The sequence below is a fragment of the Urocampus carinirostris genome, chromosome 1, assembly GCF_059441175.1.
Source record: "Urocampus carinirostris isolate Australia breed hairy pipefish chromosome 1, RoL_Ucar_1.0, whole genome shotgun sequence".
In the NCBI taxonomy this organism is placed as follows: Eukaryota; Metazoa; Chordata; class Actinopteri; order Syngnathiformes; family Syngnathidae; genus Urocampus; species Urocampus carinirostris.
The window spans coordinates 32,809,558-32,829,739 of NC_142349.1; the positions used below are offsets into that span (position 1 = coordinate 32,809,558).

General features: G+C 38.3%; 1 protein-coding gene across 3 annotated transcripts; it reads right to left on the reverse strand.

Annotated features, from left to right (window-relative positions):
• Positions 1–688: 688 nt before the first annotated feature.
• On the reverse strand, positions 689–18,166 carry septin2 (septin 2). Of its 3 annotated transcripts, none has more exons than XM_088335507.1 (13): positions 18,044–18,166; positions 14,883–14,926; positions 13,542–13,653; positions 11,651–11,737; positions 11,453–11,576; positions 9,447–9,581; positions 9,227–9,344; positions 8,079–8,180; positions 7,838–7,983; positions 7,646–7,768; positions 5,673–5,733; positions 2,931–3,015; positions 689–1,463 (listed from the first exon to the last, which is right to left on the reverse strand). In XM_088335507.1, exons 2-12 carry the CDS (start codon positions 14,904–14,906, stop codon positions 2,941–2,943), a joined length of 1,107 nt encoding a protein of 368 aa, XP_088191633.1. In that variant the 5' UTR covers positions 14,907–14,926; positions 18,044–18,166; the 3' UTR covers positions 689–1,463; positions 2,931–2,940. The 3 variants fall into 3 exon arrangements, with proteins under 3 accessions (XP_088191633.1, XP_088191642.1, XP_088191624.1); XM_088335516.1 differs by having other exon boundaries at positions 7,685–7,768; positions 13,542–13,656; XM_088335498.1 differs by having other exon boundaries at positions 13,542–13,656.
• Positions 18,167–20,182: the final 2,016 nt, after the last annotated feature.

Genomic DNA, 20,182 nt, shown 5'->3' on the forward strand with positions numbered 1-20,182 from the left:
AACTTAGACCAGCCAGTTAACCTGACATGCATGTTGTTGGAATGTGGGAGGAAACCGGAGTGCCTAGAGGAAACCCACCCAAGAATGGGGAGAACATGCAAACTCTGAAGTAGCTGGAATTGAACCCTTGACCTCCACTGCGTGCTAACCACCCAGCTGCCGTATCACCTGTTTCAAACCAATTGGATGAAATGGTCCCTTTATAAACAAAAACTTGTAGATGCAAATGCAAAGGGGAAAAGATGGCTACGCTTTTCTTACAGAGGTATCAGATTTCAGACTATCGACATATTAAAAAAAACAAATACAAAATTCTCCATTTTCCACCTCTAGCCAGACCCCCATGCAAATGTTTTCAAACCAATGCAGAGACCCCGTGTTCACATAAAGGGACATCTTTTTTGGTCGTTTTGTTTTTTCTTGAAATCTACCAACACTTCCACCACTCAGCTTTCACATTTTCTTAACTGTCTATCCTCACAACATCGTACATTACCACATATATTACTATTTACCTAAACAGTGGTTTTGTTGTGCATATTTTAAGAGAGTAAAATGTTCTTGCAACAGGGCTGATTTCTTGACCTCCCCTTTACAAATTAAAAAAATATAAAGTACTGTGCTGTGGTTATCGGACAAAACATACTACTGTTAACGTGATTCACAATAAACAGGACTGCACACAATATAAGGATAAAACTTTTATTACAACATTATACATCAAGAACGATATTTGGTGCATTAATATTGGCTAAAACATCTCAAAGAGGAATGTCAGGAGCTTCGTTTGGTTGGCGAGCGATTAATTGTCACTAAGTCAACATGAAATAGGCCACATAAAAGGATGTCATTAGGGGATGACTTCACCTAAAAGTACAGAAGAAAACAAAACGCCTTCACATGACAAATGAGCATAAATTGCAATCTCCTTCATTTGTAATGCAGACTGTATAACAGGTAACAGTCTTTCCCAACTTAACAATACTTCTGCCATTCTTTCATTTGGATAGCGTTGGAAGAGGGGTTGAATAACAGAACAGCATCAAATGGCCTCACGGTGGATGTAAACGCAGCATGCACAAGAGGAATGAGTTACATCAGTAACCGTTAGTGGCTCAATTCTCTTCCATATAGAAAATGTGAGCCGGATTTTAAGAGTCAAAAAATACACAAAGGCAAGTAAATTTTGATTTGGCTACTGAAAAAATGAGAAGTTGGGATTTCACTCAAAATCCAAGGGTAATTTGATGGTGACTGGCAAATAGATGTGCATGTAAAAGAAGTGCCGGAAATAAAACTGGGAAAACATACATAGGTCAATTTAACACTGTTTGAATATACTTTACTATATCAGAAATCGAGATCCTTAGCGGGTCAAAATGAACAAGTCTTGGACCAGTTGGCTGCAGTACTCCAGCTTTCCTCCGATAGTCTCCGGGCCAAGGTCAAATGGTGCTAATAACCTTCAATTTTTCAAAATGAATCAATTAATACACTTTGATGAAAACGAAAGAAGGTAGACTGTGCGGAGCCCCATTTGAGGCCAAATCTGCGCAGAAAATCGAATACAAAATGAGGGTAAAATTTCACCTATTTTAAAGCTATACAATCAAAATTTGTGTGAAACAATTATCATTTCAAGAAGAATGGCAAAGTTAGTGATAAGAAGTAGATTCAATCACTGTATGCTCTGCACCAATAGGCTCACTGGATTATAAGCCGCATCTCTTAAAAATAGTCTTTTGTCATATTTATTTCATACATAAAGCAGACTGGACTATAAGGCACATGGAATTTAAACTACAGTACAGTAAGAGCTACCGGTGTATTATGGTCACGCATTTTCTACACTTACAGTATATATTATTGTAGAGGTCGATCCATTATTGGCACCGATATTTGGGAATTTGACGGTTATCAGGATGAGCCTTTTTACTTATTCGTCGCACCGACTATTAAGCACAACACAGAGCGCCAGCCGAGCCTGCCTTCTGTCTATGACGCCACCCACCTCGTGTCTTCTGATTGGAAAAGTGACCGGGGAGGGAGCCACTGAAGCAGGAAGTCACCATTCTGCACTGTCCGCAGTCACAGACTGGAGCTTAAGTTATTAGCGAATACTTTTGACATTTGCAATTAGTTTCTTTTTTCTCCCACTGTTTTGCGACCAGCCTCGACTGAAAAGTCGAGGAATGGCTGCTACAAACTGACATGAATTCTGCCTTTTTGCTTCAACAATGCACACGCAGCTTTAATACGTCACACTTGTTTACAAACACAGAAAGGGCTCTACACAGATGTTGGGTAATAATTGAGTCAATACGGAAGACTAAAAAGGAAAGCCTTGTTTGTATAAAAAAAATAAAAAAATAAAAAATGAAAAATAAAAAGTCAAATTCGGACTCATTTTGATGATATTGATTGCTCCGAAGCAGAGTGCATTCAATATTTCAATCAGAGACTGCTAATCTTTTGCTTTTAGTTTTACTTATTCTAATTTATATTTTGTGGCACTTTTTTCAGAAGATCTGTACCTAAATTGGTTAAAACAGAATTGTGAATAGTTCATTTATTTTAATTTGATCATTTATATCACTGAAGAATTAATATTTGTAATGGATACTTTGTTTTTCATTTTTAGGGATTTTGTGTTGGTGTTCGACTTTAAATGTGTTCAGAGTGTAAAAATCTGAAATTGTTTTGTATTTAACTAAAAAAATCTAGAGTATTTTAATCGATATTTCAAGTTTTTTGCAGGGAACCAGGTTTATAAGGCACACTTTGCAATTCCTGGCCTATTTGGTGTATGTATGTGTGCCTTGTTAAACGGGAAATACAATAATCGTTCACTACATACACAATCTTATTCGGTGACCTGACGCATTGAAGCTGATTGGATGTTTGCATTGGATGGTGAGGCATTCACTTACTTCCTTTCATTCAAACATCTTCTCCATCGCCGTGCTTCTGCATTTGAGCTTGCATCTTGGCGATCATCTCCTGCATCCGTCTCAACTAAAAGGCACACAAACAAAACATTTTGGAACAGTGCCTCGAGTTCGTTTTCACTATTTTAGCTTGCAAACGGATCTATGAATGCCAGCAAGATGGTAGGGCTGCAACTAACAACTATTGAAATAGTCGACGAATCAGATTTTTTTTCTTGAATTCAGAATGAGGTTGAGTTTTTGAACATACCGCAGATATCTACAAAGACTAGATGAAAATCTCAAACCAATTAGAAACAGTGCTCGGTAAGTACAGACATAAATCTATAAATAAAGCTCTGTCCATTTTTCAGGTAGAGGAAAATAATACATAAAAATACAGTGAACATTTTGATCCTTTAAACCAGTGGTTCCCAAAGTGGGCGGTACCACCCCCAAACTAACGCCCACACCCCCACCCGAAGAAGAAGGCGGTAGGGGCATCGGCAGTCTGAAGCCGAAGTCAGAAGTTTGAACATTTGTTTCACGATTTGGACACAACACGTTAGCTAAAAATTAACCAAAATCGAATCAGACATCGCGATGTGACGTAGTGCGGTTGTGAAGTAATTGCGAAGCACTGTGTTTTTTTTTTCAAGGTTTTGTAGTGATTGATGGAGTTTTGGTCAACCACAATTGAGTTTTAAAAGCGCCGACCAGTCAGAAGCAAGTTTTAATACTAGCACAAGCCAATAAATGTGATCCAAAGTTTGCAAGAACCACACTATGCCACACCCACCGTGTGAGCTCATTGAGTATCATGGTGGACTCCGTAAACATATTCCCAGAGTCAGCAAACAAGAAGTTTGAACGTAGTGCGGATGTGAAACCGCAAAGCACTGGAGTTTTTTCAAGGTTTTGTAGTGAGTGAAGGAGTTTTGGCCAACCACAATTGTTACTGTTCGAGTTTTTAAAGCGCTGACCAAACAGAGGCAAGTTTTAATAATAGCATAAGCCAATAATCGCGATACAAAGTTTGCAAGCACCACACTATGCCACACCCATCGTGTGAGCTGATTGAGTGTCATGGTGAACTCCGATAACATAGTCCCAGAGTCAATGAACGTGAAGGAAACAAAGCTTGCGCCGAAGAAGGGCGGCACATCACTTGTTTGGACCTATTTTAGTTTTGACGAGGCGGACGTGGAACAGAAGAAAATGCGCGTTTCAGAATTTGCTTTTGCGTAGTCGCAAAGTCCAGAGGAAACACAAGTCATTTGTACCAGCATCTTAAAAATGATCACATATTAAAATACACGGCATGTCAAAAAGGATTACAAGTAAAAGATGAATAAGGTGCATCTACAAGTGGACTGAGAGGTTAATAAACCTCCATCAAAGCACCATTTGCGACCTTCGCACCGTACGAGAAAAGTTCACAAAGGCACAAATAAATAATCCAAAAAAAAAAAAAAGTCTAACCCCAAAACTGCATTATCGATTTACCTATGCAAGTTAAAAGGTGAAATATTGTAATAAGAGTAATAAATAGTTGTAGCAGTAGTGTTAATAAGTTAGCAGTAATGGTGGCTTTGAATTACTACTTGAATACATTTCTTGAACTGATGAACATGCCGCAGTAGCACATGGTAAATTTTATATTACGCTAATTGCAGACATGTCATGTTTACAGCCTTAAAAGTATGTGGATTGTTTTCAGTGTGCAATGTTTACCTTTTTAATAGTGTGCACAATTCATTTTTGTTGTTGTTTACCTTGTTTGGTGTGGGTTATTTTGAGTGCGTACATTTGATATTTTATACTGCGCAAACGTTCTGGATTTTTTTAAGAGTTCATTATTTCCTTTTTTAATTTAGTAGTACACTGGCGAGCCAAAGGGGCGCCAGCCTGCAAATTATGATAACCATTGCTCTAAACCAAGAACAGGCATTAGGAGCAGTGGAACAGTAATTCAATAAATATGATGTGCATTTCGTAAAGTACAATCAGTGGTCAACTGCAAAGTCTGTAAGCAAAGAACTTCACGCTTCTCATCAGTTTGAAATCAAACCGTTTTAACTGACTTTTGTCATTTTTAACGTTTTAACAACTGTTTGCCATTTAGACTGCATGCATTTAAGTTCCAACATGGCTGTCAGGCACAATCTGGCATAATGCATAATTCTACCGCATGAGCGGCATTAGGAGCAGCAACTAAAGATTACTTTCATAATCCATGAATCGGTTGATTAATCAATGAATAATATTTCTCGAGACATTTTTTATTTCCTCCTCTTTGTTCAAATTTTGAAGTTCTGGACATATAGGTAAATAGAGCACAAAACGACAGGATATTCTTTAATACAACAATTTTTAAAAATCCAATCCAATTATCTTGCGCCATCTGCCAGACCAGAGCGGTACTAAAATTCTCAGTGTCACAATCCAATAGTGTGCACTTATTTTTTGCATTAATTTACGTACTTACCGGCTTATAAATCTCGTGGTACAACATATTAATCTAATTAGTAGCAAACACTTTCAATAATTTATTTTAATTGACTTTATCTATGGGTTGTTGCAGCCCTACTAAGCAGAGATTATATTGACTCAGTCTTTTGGAAAAACAAGTCTGGCGACAACAGTCGACAATGAAATTCATTGTAGAATATTTCCATTATCGATTTTTGTCGACAAGACTGACTAATCGTTGCAGCCCTACAATATGGGGTGTCAGTCACCCACCTCAGCCTCCTTCTCCTGCAAAATGATATCCTTGTCCATTTCCTCCGGTTCCGGACCCTTCCTGCAGCAGATACACAAGGGACAGTTACAGACATGCTACTTAAGACTACAATTTTGCAAAGAAATAACATTTTGTGATTATGTGACCAAAATATAAATCGTGAAGCTTCAGTTTGAGGGATGTGGAGTTGATTTTTGTGTGTTTTAGGGAAGGCAGGAGGTGTCGCTAGTATTAGGCAATCATAAAAAAGCCACATAGAAATAGGAAAGGGGGTTAGTGGAGCTCCAGCTAAAAGAAAGTGGGCATCTAGCTTAGAGAGAGCACAAGTGTGAGGTTGGAAGAAAGGCAAAAAAGAGGAGTGAAGGTCAAGGCGGAAAGCAATACCTCCCCCACTCGATGGCAAACCCAACAAAACCAGTATCTCCAATAATCCACTCACGGGTTGCCACGATTCGGGCCACAACGCCATCATAGAGCATTTGACCGGCAAATGTGAAGACGAGTAAAACCACTCCTTGATCCTGGATTGGCTTTAGAAGGGAAAACTGAAAACAACTTTATGAGCTATTCTGAGGACAGAAGATTTGTTCCCAAAAAAAAAACAAGGAGGCAATCTGGTTTAAGTCTGTGGTGTAGTGCGCTTGCTTGTCACAAGACATTCAAAACGCACACAGGGATTGGAGTTGTTTTATTGCTAGCTCAGAAGATGAGGAACTAAAGAAAAAAAAGAAACATTTGTTTTAAAACACAATTTTTATGCTTCTATAAAAATCTTTGTTAGGGTTCATCCTTGCCATTCACTTGCATACAATTAGCAGATTATTTAACTTTAAAACTAATAAAAAAACAGTATTTAGTCATGTATAAAGCACACACATGTGTAACACGTACCCCTAATTTTTCGGTTGGATGCATTAAAAACCGTCCCACGGTCAAGGAAAATACAGTGCTGAATCCTAACTTCTGGACCCAAATTGATGTTCATGATACATGAAGAGATCAGATTTCATCTCACCATCATAATATTTTTACTCAAGGCACCAGAGACAAATGTCACTCGGAGTAAAAAAAGTGTGATAATGAAAAAACAAATGCCTTTTTGTATGTTATCTGTATCCAGTAGTCAGGATTCAGCGCACTTACTGCTGCGACTCGGGTTCGATTCCCGTTGCAGAAATGTTTTACGATTGTGGTCAGCGATATTTTTAGACTGATTAACCATCGCACAAATATGGTAAGACTTATAACGCGCACCCAAACTTTGGGTTCTTTTCTTATGTGTTTATACACAAATGTAATTATTAGTAGGCTTATTTTTACGCATGTTTATCGCTGCTTGGTTGTTTATTTTTTTGATAGAAGCCCAGAAAATTGGATTTAAGACATTTCAAAGTCAATTAAGCTACTCTGTTGGCGCTACAGGGCCATACCAGCCAAAACAAATGGACTTCTTCCAAAGAGCTTTCACCGTTCTTAACTCCAGTTTGCACTAAAAAACTGAACCAGAATAAATCATCATTTTGCACTGCCATATATAAGCATATTTGCACTTCCTCAGACACTTTATATACAGCCGACAGTAGCTCAATAGTGGTTTAATTGCATAAATTGTCTTATTTTATTCTAATTTTTATTGTACATATTTTCTTATTCCTATTTATTTGTGCACTTGTGGTAGAGCTCAAATGTTGTTATACTTGAATAATGACAAAGGCTTTCAATTCAATATTTTGAATAATGATTTCAATGCCTTTCAAGACATTTTAAGGACCTGCAGAAACCCTTTTATAGTCCAGAAAATACAGTACTGGTGTTTCTTTAGATCTGGATGCAAGGTATATTTGTCTGCCTAGCTAGGCAACTTTTCATTTTATGTCTGTGACTTCTTGTAATAACTTCTGTTTTTCTGATGAGGGCGAGGAGGGGGAGGGGGGAGTGCTGAGAAGCAAGCGGATAGACAGGCAGTACGTACACAGGGGAAAGAGGCAGAATGTAACCGTGGGAGGACAACCTGCCGCTGCGCTTCAGACGATCCGAGCGGAAATTCTCATAGTGCAGGTCCTGGGTCACTTCCTGCAGGTCCTGCATGTGGGTACTGTGTGCAAAAAAAGAGGAGATCAAGTCAGATTTTGCAAGGGTTCTAAATGACGGTATCCGTGCTCACATCAGCATTGTGCGCAGCTTGAGGAAATCGTTGTGCTCCGGGTTCTCCACTTCCACCACTCCCCAGGGGTACAGGCGGCCTCGCACCTTCTTACCCTTGGCCTCGATCTGCTGGTTGGAGCCCACCACCGCAAAAGGGATGCTGGCCTTAGAAAGACCAGTGACTTCATGTAAGCTGATTTGCTGGCTCAAGAACACGTTTGAAAGCCGCTCGTAGGGATCACTGGGAAACATTTGTTTACCTTGAGAATACGGGTCTGTTCTTTAAAGTCTTCATCCTCATCTGACTCAGCATCGGGCAGGTGGTAAATCTTGATGCCGTGTTCGTCAATTTCATCAAGAATCTGAGCAGAGTTAAACAAATATGAATCCATAATGATTGATTAGAAAAGTTATTTTTCAGAGAATTTCAAATTGTTGGAGAAAAATGAGAAGGGTCACTTTTACTATTCACAGAGCACCTTTGACTTTCAATGAAAAGCGACATTCCACCCCATTTGATATCCAAGTGAATTGGTTTCACCTAAAATATGTAATTGGGATTCTTTGGTGTTTGTATTTCATAAGATTTACCATATTTTCTGCACTATAAGGTGCACACCCATAAGTACTTTTTTTGACATATAAAAAAACGATAAGACGGCTGAACTTGAGACTACAGTGAGAGCTACCGTTCGGCTCGTTATACACTTACGACATGGTGCAATGATTGTACAATTGTTAAATGTTTCTGATTAAAGTCGCAAAATATTGTTTGCAACGCAAATTGAACCAGGGTCACAGCCATGACGGCACCGACACCCGACCGCCATTCACCCACCCAATTGTACCGATAACATACGAAAAGGCACTTGAGCTCATTATCACACCATTTTGTACCCACAGCGCCAAAAACACAGATTTGCATAGAGCACTCTGATAGATTAAACAGTCTCCCCACCTCTTCATCTGTGTGCCAATAACATTGCGATTTAACATGTATAAGTAAAAGAGCTTGTATATTATTTGTTGAAAGACTTTGTGTTTTCTGTCTTTTGTACCACCCATGCTTCCTAATGTGTTGCGCGTCCCGGAACAGTAATCCTAAAAGCAAGATAAAAACAGATAGGCGCAGTAGTAAATTCTTTTTTTTATTAAAATCAGTTGGGCTTTGTTAACACATACTTAATAGAAAAAAATATTATACGTTTAACTTTTTTTAAACAATGTATCACATACTAAGAATGTTTGTGTCATATTTGTCCTTCTACAGAAATCATTACCATTATCAAACTTTTTTGAAAAAGCGCCAAGGAGCCACTAAGGAGCGCCAAAGATCTAATGGGGCTCCAGAGCCGCTTGTTACTGACCGCCGGACTAGCTGGAAAACAATAAAAAAACCAACACTCACTCTGCGCTTGAGCCTTTCTCTCTCTCTGAGGGTGAGCGTGTCCGCTTTGGCAATGACAGGAACCACGTTGACCTTATTGTGGATCGCCTTCATGAACTGAACATCCAACGGTTTCAAGCTGAAAGGGGCAGGAAGTGAAAAGAGGGGGAGCAAACAGAGGGCAGTACATTGAACAAAGGAATTTTTGCGAACAATGGCAAAAACCGCCGGCTTGGCTCACCCGTGGCCGAGTGGGGATATGAAATAGAAGCAGCAGTGAACTCTGTTGTCGACGATGTGTCGACGATTCAATCCGCTCTCATCGTGGAGGTAGCGTTCAAATTGGTCGTCGATGTAGCTGATGATGGTGCTGAAGCTGGCCCAAGAAAAAAGTCATGCGTCTCAGGTTCACGGTATTTCTTTGAAGAATTGACTTCAATTGATTTTTGGGGAAATCTTTTGGACTTGCAACTCTTTAGTTTAGGTCGGCAGTTCAAGTGTGCGGACCCCATGTTAAATTAGATATAGCCTGCAAAATAATTTCAGCAACTGAGCTATGGCAGAACATTGCAATTGGGGTTGCAACTACCGGTAACTTATTTTCATAATCGATGAAGCGGTAGATTATTTTTACGACGAATCAGATGTTTAAAAAACACTTTTGTAATTGTCTCCTCTATTCAAATATTGACATCTAAGACAGATAAAAAAACAAGTGCACAGAGCAACACAATATTCTACAATATAAAATCAATTTGGCAAATAGCCTAACAATAAACAAATGTATGCAAACATGCTGTGCACATACGTAAGATACTCTTTCTATAAAGTGCAAAAAGAGACAGGCAACATCAGAGATGAATAAAAGTACTTTGTCAATGTCATCTTATTGTACGATGGATGTCTTTACAGGTGAGGTGCAACATTTGAAAATTTAAGGCTGCAATCATGACTTTAAGTCAGATGATGGTGGCAGAGTAAGACGCGACTTGCGTGCAAGTACATGGAATTTCTTAGACACGCTTAAATAAACTCTTCTTTTTTTATCTTTTCGTGAGTTTGTTCTGCCCCGAACAGGCCTGAGAAAAGTCAGCTAAAATACTAAGGACTATTTGAACTCAGTTGGGCATTTTTAACACAATAGAGAAAATATTTAACTTTAAATTTTCAAACCACACCTCAAACTATGCACCCCACCTTTAAATAACCACCTTTAAAATTCCCCTATACTGTCCCAGTCTGACGTGAAGAGTAAAATTCATGCATTTGTTACCTCCTGTATTGATTACTGTAATGTACTACTCTCCGGTCTCCCGAAGTCGAGCATCAAGGCTTTTAACTAAGACAAGAAAGTTTGATCACATTACCCTAATTTTGGCTGACCAGTATTGGCTCCCCTGTCAGTTTAAGATGTGATTTTAATGTTCCGTAGTCATTATATAAAATTAAGCATGATATGTCAATCATTAAGTCATATCATACTTATACTCGAGCAATAATTTGGATGAGTACTTTTTACTTTTACTTGAGTGATATTATTTTAACAGTACTTCTACTTGAGTGTTTTTATTCTGACATTACTTTCACTTGAGTAACACATTTCCGCATATCCCCTCGGCGCAGCGTGTACTTCAGCCGAAGCCCTTTGAGACTTCATTTGATTTAAGGGCCTTACGAATAAACATGAATTGACTTTTGCGTTGAATATTGGTCTGAAAAGTGCTATATAAATCAGGAACAAAAAGACCTGTAAAAGGTCTTAGGCCCAGAGCCCAAACCTGTGCTGACATGGCCAAACATACCACTTCCTCCTGAAAGCTTTGGTTTGCTTCAGGCTTGTCTCTCAAATAGAAATAATTTGTCGGGCTGGACTTTAATACCAGTGGGCCAGGTCGGTCAGGCTGGATTTTTAGGCCTGATCTTACCTCTAGACCCGTGCATCAAAAAACGGTTTCCAGGAGATACAATGCGCTCAATTGTTCGTATTGAATTAACATGCTTAATGCCGTATAAATTGCGCGACAGAACAAATCAGTGATAAAATCAATGCGACACAACGCTCAATATTATTCATTGCCAATGCTTTTTATCACCCATTTTAACTGTTTTTTTCCAAACTGTTGTTGCAGCCCTTATTACAATATATTTTTATCCGATCAATTGATTGGAGCACATTCGAATGAGTGCAAAATATTAATCCGCCAGTACAAAAATATCAGAAGTCATACAAGCCCTATTTTCTTTTACCAATCTTGGCTGTTGATTGCGTCTCCATATCCCGGAGTGTCAACCACAGTGAGGCGCAACTTCACGCCCCGCTCCTCGATTTCCACGGTGGATGCCTCGATCTGAACTGTCCTCTCGATTTTCTCTATTTGAGAGTGAAAAAAACAGGAGACGAGTGAAGCTCAGAAACATGACGAAATGTGCAAGCTTGTGCTCTACCTGCTGCTCCTGGAATGATTCTTTCTGGATACAGATCAGTCAGGAACAGGCTATTGATCAGGGTTGATTTTCCAAGTCCAGATTCACCTTTTACCACAAAGAAAACAAAGGTACAAAACTAAGTGCTTGATGTACTCAATGTCTTATAAAAAGAAATACGGAGTAAAGAAAGCCTATGCATTTTTTAAAAGACAATAATACCTATTTCTGAGGGAAAATCTGCCAGCTAAACTCTGTTTAAATGGGTCAGCTCTTTTTCTGACTAGTTTAGTGTCACTATTTACAAAAAAGTGGTGACCTCAAGGTAAAATTTCCATTTTCATATAACTGGTTGCTCTGTAGGTCAATAAGGTAAAAAATGGTGCAGGGTTCAAACACATTTTTCATGGGCAAAGTCAAGCACTTTTCAAGGACTTTGAAAGACAATTTTCCAATTTCTATTGTACCATTAAGAGAAAAAAATCAGGTGTGAATCATAAAGTTTGCAGAGCCCCAAATGTATCTGTGGTTTACATGGGCAATTTTTAACCTTGCGTGTGCATTTATCAGAACATAAAACTTTGGGGTCTTTATTGAATTGCAAATATATTTGTTTTTGAGGCAAATATCTCCCCATATAGGTGTTGGGTAAAAATGTCGGTAATATGTAGCTTACTTTTTCAGTTGCAGGAAGTTATTCCCTTGCAATTTACGGTTGGGAAACACCAACTCAATTTTTTGCATGGACCATAGTAAATGTCCATAATTGACACGACATGTAATATATGCACTAATACACATTTCAAAGTGCCCATTTTAGGTCTAGCATGCCCGTTTCCCCTTAGTCGGGAACTGTAAGAGGGCGAAGATGCTTCATAGAACATTACCATACATACTAATGCCAGCTGCAGTAAATCATGAAATGCAATGGCAAAGCAAAGCCACCAGAGAGCATTGTCAGGGTCATATTTAAGTAGATAGATATAGATATAGATAGATACTTTATTCATCCCTGGAGGGAAATTCAGACTTCCAGCAGTATCCTTGTGTTGAAAATACAATAATAATAAAATAAGTAAAGTAAAAAGTAGTCTTGTTATGAAACATGGCAAAAATGTCAAGCATTTACAAGCACTTCACCCAAAATTCACTTTTTTCAAGCACCTGTACAAACCCTGTTGGGGAATAGTATGACATCGCTCCGTTGTTTGTGAAGCATGATTTGTGACCTAAATGTCAAAATCAGTTTCCAACTACCTGGCTGTATAACATCAAGTGAAACGATGTATAATAGACAGATATTTTTTAATTTCAGGCTGTTATCGACCAACTCGCCCATGGCTATTGACCGGTAGATCACAATCAATGTAACGAGCACCCCCATTTTAGAACAACGAAAAGTAGCAGAATCTGACAGAAGGGGTGACTTACCGATTTAATGATTTAGTCGTATTCTACCTACTCGGGGTCGATTTCAAGAAAAAAAGATGAGCAGCGTTGCAGAGAGCTTTCACCTTGCTCCTAGTGGGGGTGGGCGAGTCGTAGGCATCACATTAAGAGTTTATAATAATAATAATAATAATTTCCTTGTATTGTCATTCTGTGTAACAATGTACACAGAACGAAATGTCGATTGCACCTGACCCGTTGTAGCGAGCCGATGCAGCCGCAGCCAACAGAGGGCGCCGCCGACCACTTTTTAAGTCTTAGGAATGACTCGGCCGGGGCGCGAACCACCGACCTCCCAGTCTCAAAGCGGGCGCCTTACCATCTAGGCTATGCGACGGCACACTATATTACTATGCAACAAGAGAGATGGGAGTTGAACCAATTTTTTAAAAATTCTTCTTAGCACATATGCTAATGTAAAGATTAAAGACTTAATGTGATTTAAAAAGGGTCACAAACTCACCAACAACCATAAGCGTGAACTCAAAGCCCTTTTTTACAGACTTGCGGTGAACCTGATTGGGCAGGTTGGCAAATCCTACATACCCTGGCGTCTCAGGGTTTGTGAACTGGCCCTGCTATAGAAACAAATAACATATAGGCAACATGTGAGTTTTATTCATTGAGGTCTAAAACGACAAACGTTTGTTACTGTCCATTACCCTACAGCTGTTTTGCTAAATTTCATACATAAAGGAGCAGTATGATGGCTTATAGCTCCAGCTATATGTATTATCCTTCGTTCCAGAGTTTATTACTCTTTGACATAAAAAGACAAAAATACACATTTTTAAGAGAAAGTAAAAGCAAAAATACTCAAATTAACCTACTTTACCAGTGTAAAGTGTGCACACCTTCCTATTTGCTTGAAAAAAATAAATCACATTCAAATTCATCCAGATTTGTTTGCCTTACTACTGCAATCTTATTTGAAACGTACTTGTAAATGTTTATGCTACACCATTGGTTTGGTAACATTTTCTGAAGTTGTCTACGGACCGCCTTAAAGACTTCGACTCACAGCCTAAAATCCACTTTTGTAGCCTAAGTCTTAGCACAAGTCTATCCTAATGACCAAAACATCATTTTTGTTTAAAAACTCGGAGATTGTTTATTGTAAAAGATGAATTTATTTCTACTGCAAAAGGATGCATTTAGTTTTATGTTTGCTTGAAGACGAATGCATCACTATGGTAACTTAAAGATCATTATGTTTCACGGAGCAAAAATTGGTACTATGAAAAAAAAATGTTTTCAATATTATTCATCCTTATAGAATGGAATAGATTGCAATGAAATAATAGTGCATCGTAACAGTGGTGCAATGAGAAATAGAGCCTCTTGTTAATGCAGAGTATATTTGGTACATAACAAATGTGCCTTTCCTTGACATTTGCCTTATAGTTTATTTATTTAAACATTGCATTTCAGCTGCAAAGACTGCTGCACGCCTGAATGTTGCAGCTGCCTCCATACTTGACTGTTGCTATACTTTTCATTGTTGATCCGCAGATTAGCTGTAGTTACAACACATATACTTTTTGGAAACTGCGGTTACTTGGTTCAGACAGAAACAAATCTATCAAAACGCAATTTGGGATTAACTCAATGTCAAATATAAATGCGTAAACCTTTTTTATGGGCACTCAGAAAACGTTAACAATATTCATCAACAACAGCTGGTAAAAAATTAAATAAAATATGTTGTTTATACATTTGATTAATGTGACAAAATGCTTCTAAAATGTGATAAAAACTGAGCAGGTATGATTAAAGCATATAGTAATCTCTATGAAGAATGTACCTTTATTTTGTCACCGTGGGACATGATTTGTTTCCTCGCTGCTCCTGGACAAGAAACACATTTCATTAAAAAACAATCCCCAAAGAATTAGATACAGGACTCTGCAGCTTCCCAAAGATAGAGGGGGCTGGTTTTGCACAGCCTACAAGAATAATTATACGCATCAGGAATTAGACCACTGATTTATTGGTGTAAGAAGAGTATGTTGCAAAATGGAATGGTAAAGAATTGGGGATAGCAAACACGAAAGTACGACATTTAATAGCACATAAAAAATTCCAAACATTAGTAAGTAAGCAGCGGTAGCATTAACCAACAGTACAATAGAAATATGGAATAAAAATGTTTGGAAATACAATTTGACAAAAGGAGGCAGGAATGCTGAGTTGGTCTGCCTTTGACGACAGGTTTCTTCCCGGACAGAATGATGAAGGCCGAATTAAAAATGGCAAGTTGCAGTGTTGCAAATTTGGGTACAGGAAAGCAAACATTTTTGTTACCTTCAGTGAAGGAATATTTGTGTAACACAGTCCACATCTACAAGCTCCAGGATTTGAAAATAATTCAGCTGAAACAACTTAAAGGTTTGAAATAACTTTTTCGTGGCCACATTCAAGCACATTCTAAGGACTTTCAAAGCCAATTTTCCAATTTCTTTAGTACCATTTTAAAAAATCCAGTGCGAATCATGTATTTTGCAGAGACACAAATATATCTGTGATTTACATATGCGATTTTTAATCTTGCTTGTGCATTGATCAATACGTATTATTTTTGGATCTTGAGTAAATCGTGAATTAATTTAAGTTTCTGAAAGTTCGTCCCATTACAATTTCCCACAGGGAAAGGCTACCTTAATTGTGAACATGGAAGATAGTCCACAACACTGCTAAGTCATTTTTTCCCTTTTTTAACCTTTGTTGTCTTTTGTGAGTTGAATGTTTAAAAAAGAAAAAAATCACAGAAAAATAAAGTAATAAAAAAACAGCAACCCACAGAAACTAAAGAAACTCAAAGCACCCTGTAACTCTGGTAATCTTAACAATAGAATTTAGTTCTCACACATACATGCTTACAAGACTAGTAACGTGAGACACAGGAAGTCTGGTTTGCTTTTTGCGAATTCAAATGTCAATGCTCCCCCACCCCTCTAAACACAGCACAAAACACAACCTGCTTAATTTCCTGTGGGCTACATTACAGTTTATGATACTTGCATGACTATCAGTATTCACAGTCAAAGAGGTTTCAACTGGATTTATTTTGGTTGTAATTTTTAATTCAATGACTATTCTAGCTTAAAAAACAACTACACAATATTGGGGGCGGTCAACTCGATTGAACAGAATAGAAAAAACATGTTTGGTTTTTACATAATGAAAGTGGACCACGACACGTAGTTTCAGGCATGAACATGGGGCAGGGCTTGAAAAGGTGAGAAGGGTGTGGAGGAAATATCGTATTTATTTGTGTGAAATGATCACTTGGAATTATTTAATTAGAAATTGGTATGAAATTTGTTTGACTTTTTCTCAGCTCAAACTAAGCATTGAGTGTGACAAACATTGTTTTTTTATGATTCAAAGCATTTATTGACAACTATGCGCACAATAGCAACATTAAAGTCAAGTCAAGTTTATTTGTATAGCCCTTAATCACAAGAATCTCAAAGAGATGCACAGACCACTGGTAATTGCAAAACACAGACTATTATTACACCATCTCCTGATCTAAAACCTTCATGAGGGCAAAGAAAAACTCAAAAACCTTAACATGAGGAAAATGAAGAAACCTTCAGAAGGGACCGCACAAGAGGTAATCCCCCTTCCAGGATGACTAGGATGCATTGGATGTTGCTATAACAAAAAATAGCTTACCTTGTTATGGTCCAAAAATGATTTTCTAGGGATTAAGTGTAGTATAATTCATAGTCTTGAGTAAGTTTGATTTAACAATAAAAAACTAATAATGAAAAAATTACATTAGTCTACTATTCTTAATTTCCAGTTCTTAATTGAAAAACGGCCACAGGAGAGGAGGAATCGAAGTTATACTCTGAAATAAAGCTGATGTCTGCACTGGTACTTGGTACCAATACAAACCATTTATTTTAGTTGATAAGAAATTAAACAATATATCTGCCCTAAACTTTGTTTACTTATGAACAAGAAACTTTATGTAATTGATTTACCTTGGAACACTACAAATCTAAAACCAATTTTACACTAGAAAAGTTTATTCCTGTGTCTTTCAAAGTACGATTTATCATCATATATGCCAGAATAGTTTCCGTCATCAAGCTTTTATGTGATTGTTTACATTTTTCAGGACGACTTTTTGTTTTCTCCATTCTCTAACATTTGTCCCTAGTGGCATGAATAAAAAAAAAATCGATAACAAGAAAATCCAATGCACATTACACACGAATTAAAACAGTACTCCCATCCTGTGCAAACTACACTGATTTCAATTCAACACACTACCTCAAACGCCCAGTTTACTATGGGAAACCTTAAAATAATCCGCCCCAACCTCGAAACATTTTCTCCTTAGATCTATACAATTCACATAGGTCAGCCTTTTGAGAGATTTTCGTGCCTGATACTATGCAGACAGACATGTTCATTTATAAGATGTGACAAATGCAATTTGCATTGATGGATTAATATTTTTGCATGTACAATATGACACTCTTCACAGTGGCGGCAATTAAATAATGTAAAAAAAAAAAAACGCAGACTGTCTCTTCAGTATTTGAAAGCAACACAGGAAATCACATCAAATAAAGCTAATTTCATTCCCTTCAGCCTGAAGATGAGTACGGACTACCTCGTTTGATACAAATAAAAAGAGCGCTCATAAAAAAATTAAAAACTGCTTATAACGGTTACCGTTCCGCCTGGTGGGTGTGGAACCCAAATGCTCGGTAGTTTCTGCGAGATTACAAGCATTTACATCCCACAACGAATGGTACGTCGAAATCAATTTCATTAACTTGGCATCGTTAGTATTAGTAGTTGCACAACTAGGAGTTACTAACTAGCCGATTAGCTGTTAAACTCGTGATGCTAATTTTAGCCAACGAGCCCCCGCTCGTTCTTTGTGATTTGTTTTCTTAAGAAAAATTAAGATTGCTAATAAATAATCCGATAAAGTATTACCTTTAGAGTCCGCTGAAAATGGAGTTTGGGGAAGACAAAGAGGAGCGTCGGCAAGGAAGAACAGTTTGGCTTGGCGGACTCGTCGAATTCTTCAGATTCCGGTGCAGTTTCCTCTAGGCATGCGCGATGCCCCCCTCGCCTCAGATTAAACCTTATACGTGTACGTCAACGTTGCCGCCACGTTGAATGTGGAAAAGGCAAGCTTCTGGCCTTTTTCGCCAATAGAATGCATTTTATTTAAAATTCTAAACCGTCCAAACCTGTTTTTCTGTATACCAGTGGGCATTGTTGATCTCACTGGGGGTCAACCTGCTTATTACTACAGCAGCAACAGTTGTGGGTAGTAACGAGTTACATTTACTTGAGGATTCTTTGGGACACTTTGTACTTACAAGAGTATTTTTATTTTATTTGTAAAAAATAAACTGTACTCTTATTCCACTTCATTAGGCTACATTGAAGCAGTTACTTAAATCCCCTCCACGTAAGTACCATATTTTAACGCCCATAAGGTGCACATGAAAATCCCAGATTTCCTTCCAATTGTGCGGGGCGCCATATCATGCAGTGCGCCCTGTGTGTGGCTGAAGACCAGTTCGGGGGTTTTAGAGTTGGGCTCCCGCCCTGCGACTCGGAGCTCACAGGTTCGAGCCTTGGCTGAGTCATGGACTTAAAACATTTTTGGGTGAAATGCAATTTTTTGTGAGATTGCTCACATTTCCAACTAATTGTGACTTGTATGTGATTTCCTCTGACTTCTATGCGTCTCCTGCGTGAACGCCACAATGTCCCGCTTGTGCAGAAGAGGACACGTCATGTCACATGCAATGTGTCCACTGTTTGCGGAGGTACGCTGTAGCGTATCCAGAATTTCTTAATTTATTGTGATTTGTTTTGGTGCATTCGTTTTATGAAACATGTAATTTTTCCATCCGGACCAGGACTACGGCGGCACAGAAATTTCCATCGGATAATAATGAAAAAAAAAGGGATTGTCGACGCTTGGGTTTACGTGTCTGCTGGTACTGTTTGAGGTTTTGCAAAAGCCGGCATCATTTAAGAGGTGCCGCTCAGCACTGAAAATGACTCTGGAAGTGAAGAAAGTGAACCATTTCATGCATATTTAGCTAAGCTGTTCTGATCAAAAACAGAGGACAAGGATTTTGACAATTTTATTTGATATGCAGATATTTACATCCACATTTTATGTTTTATTTTATATTTGGTTTTAAAGGGCGGCACGGCGGCTGCGTGGTTAGCGTGCAGCCCCATGGTGCAGAGGTTCAGAGTTCAAGTCCAGCCTCTCTTTGTAGAGTTTGCATATTCTCCTGTGCTTGAATGGGTTTCCTCCCAGATTCCAAAAACATGCATGTCAGGTTAATTGGCCGGTCCAAATTGTCCCTAGGTGTGAATGAGTGAGTTGTCTGTCTCTGTGTGCCCTGCAACTGGCTGGCAACCAGTTCAGGGTGTCCCCTGCCCACTGCCCGAAGATAGCTGGCATGGGCTCCGGCACCCCCGTGACCCTACTGAGGATAAGCGGTGCAGATAATGGATGGATGGATTTGATTACAAAGGATTAATTTCATCAAATTTGTTTTTAAACAGTCAGAATTCGAGCTGAGTAGTATATCATCCCCTGGTTTTAAGCACTAAATATGATTAAATAAAACTCAAAATGGTAAGCCCTGGGATGTTTTTTTCTCCTTGCTTGAAAAATGATAAACATCTTGATAAATAAAAAATAGCAAATCCAGAAAAATGTGGACTTTGAGTGCCGCATGCATGAATACTTCATGAAAAAAAAATGGACACTGAGGACAGTATTATTGCTAGGTATTTTAGTTTTACCATTTTATATATATTATATATATTTTATATTTTTACCTTTGTCATTTGGCGGGCTGGATTAAAAAAGCCTGATGGGCTGCGGGCGTAGTTTGCCCACCCCTGTTTTAGGGTTTTGGTGCAAGAGGTCCCGGTTTAAAACCCGAACTAGCCTTTTATTTTTGGAGTTTCAAACTGAATCAAATGTCCACAAATATGGGTTGAAGTACCTCCTCAGTTAGGTTTGATCATAATTATCTTCAGGATGTAGTTGCCTATGTATATATTTGGGGAAGGACAATATGTGAACATTTC

What these genes read in the sequence shown, in the direction of transcription:
- septin2 (XM_088335498.1), bottom strand. Translation starts at nt 14,906, where the DNA reads ATGTCCCACGGTGACAAAATAAAG. An exon ending in ATATCCCCACTCGGCCACGG is followed by an intron (nt 9,345 to 9,446) that starts GTGAGCCAAGCC and finishes TGCCCCTTTCAG; the next exon opens with CTTGAAACCGTTGGATGTTC. An exon ending in TGCAGGAGAAGGAGGCTGAG is followed by an intron (nt 3,016 to 5,672) that starts GTGGGTGACTGA and finishes TGTGCCTTTTAG; the next exon opens with TTGAGACGGATGCAGGAGAT.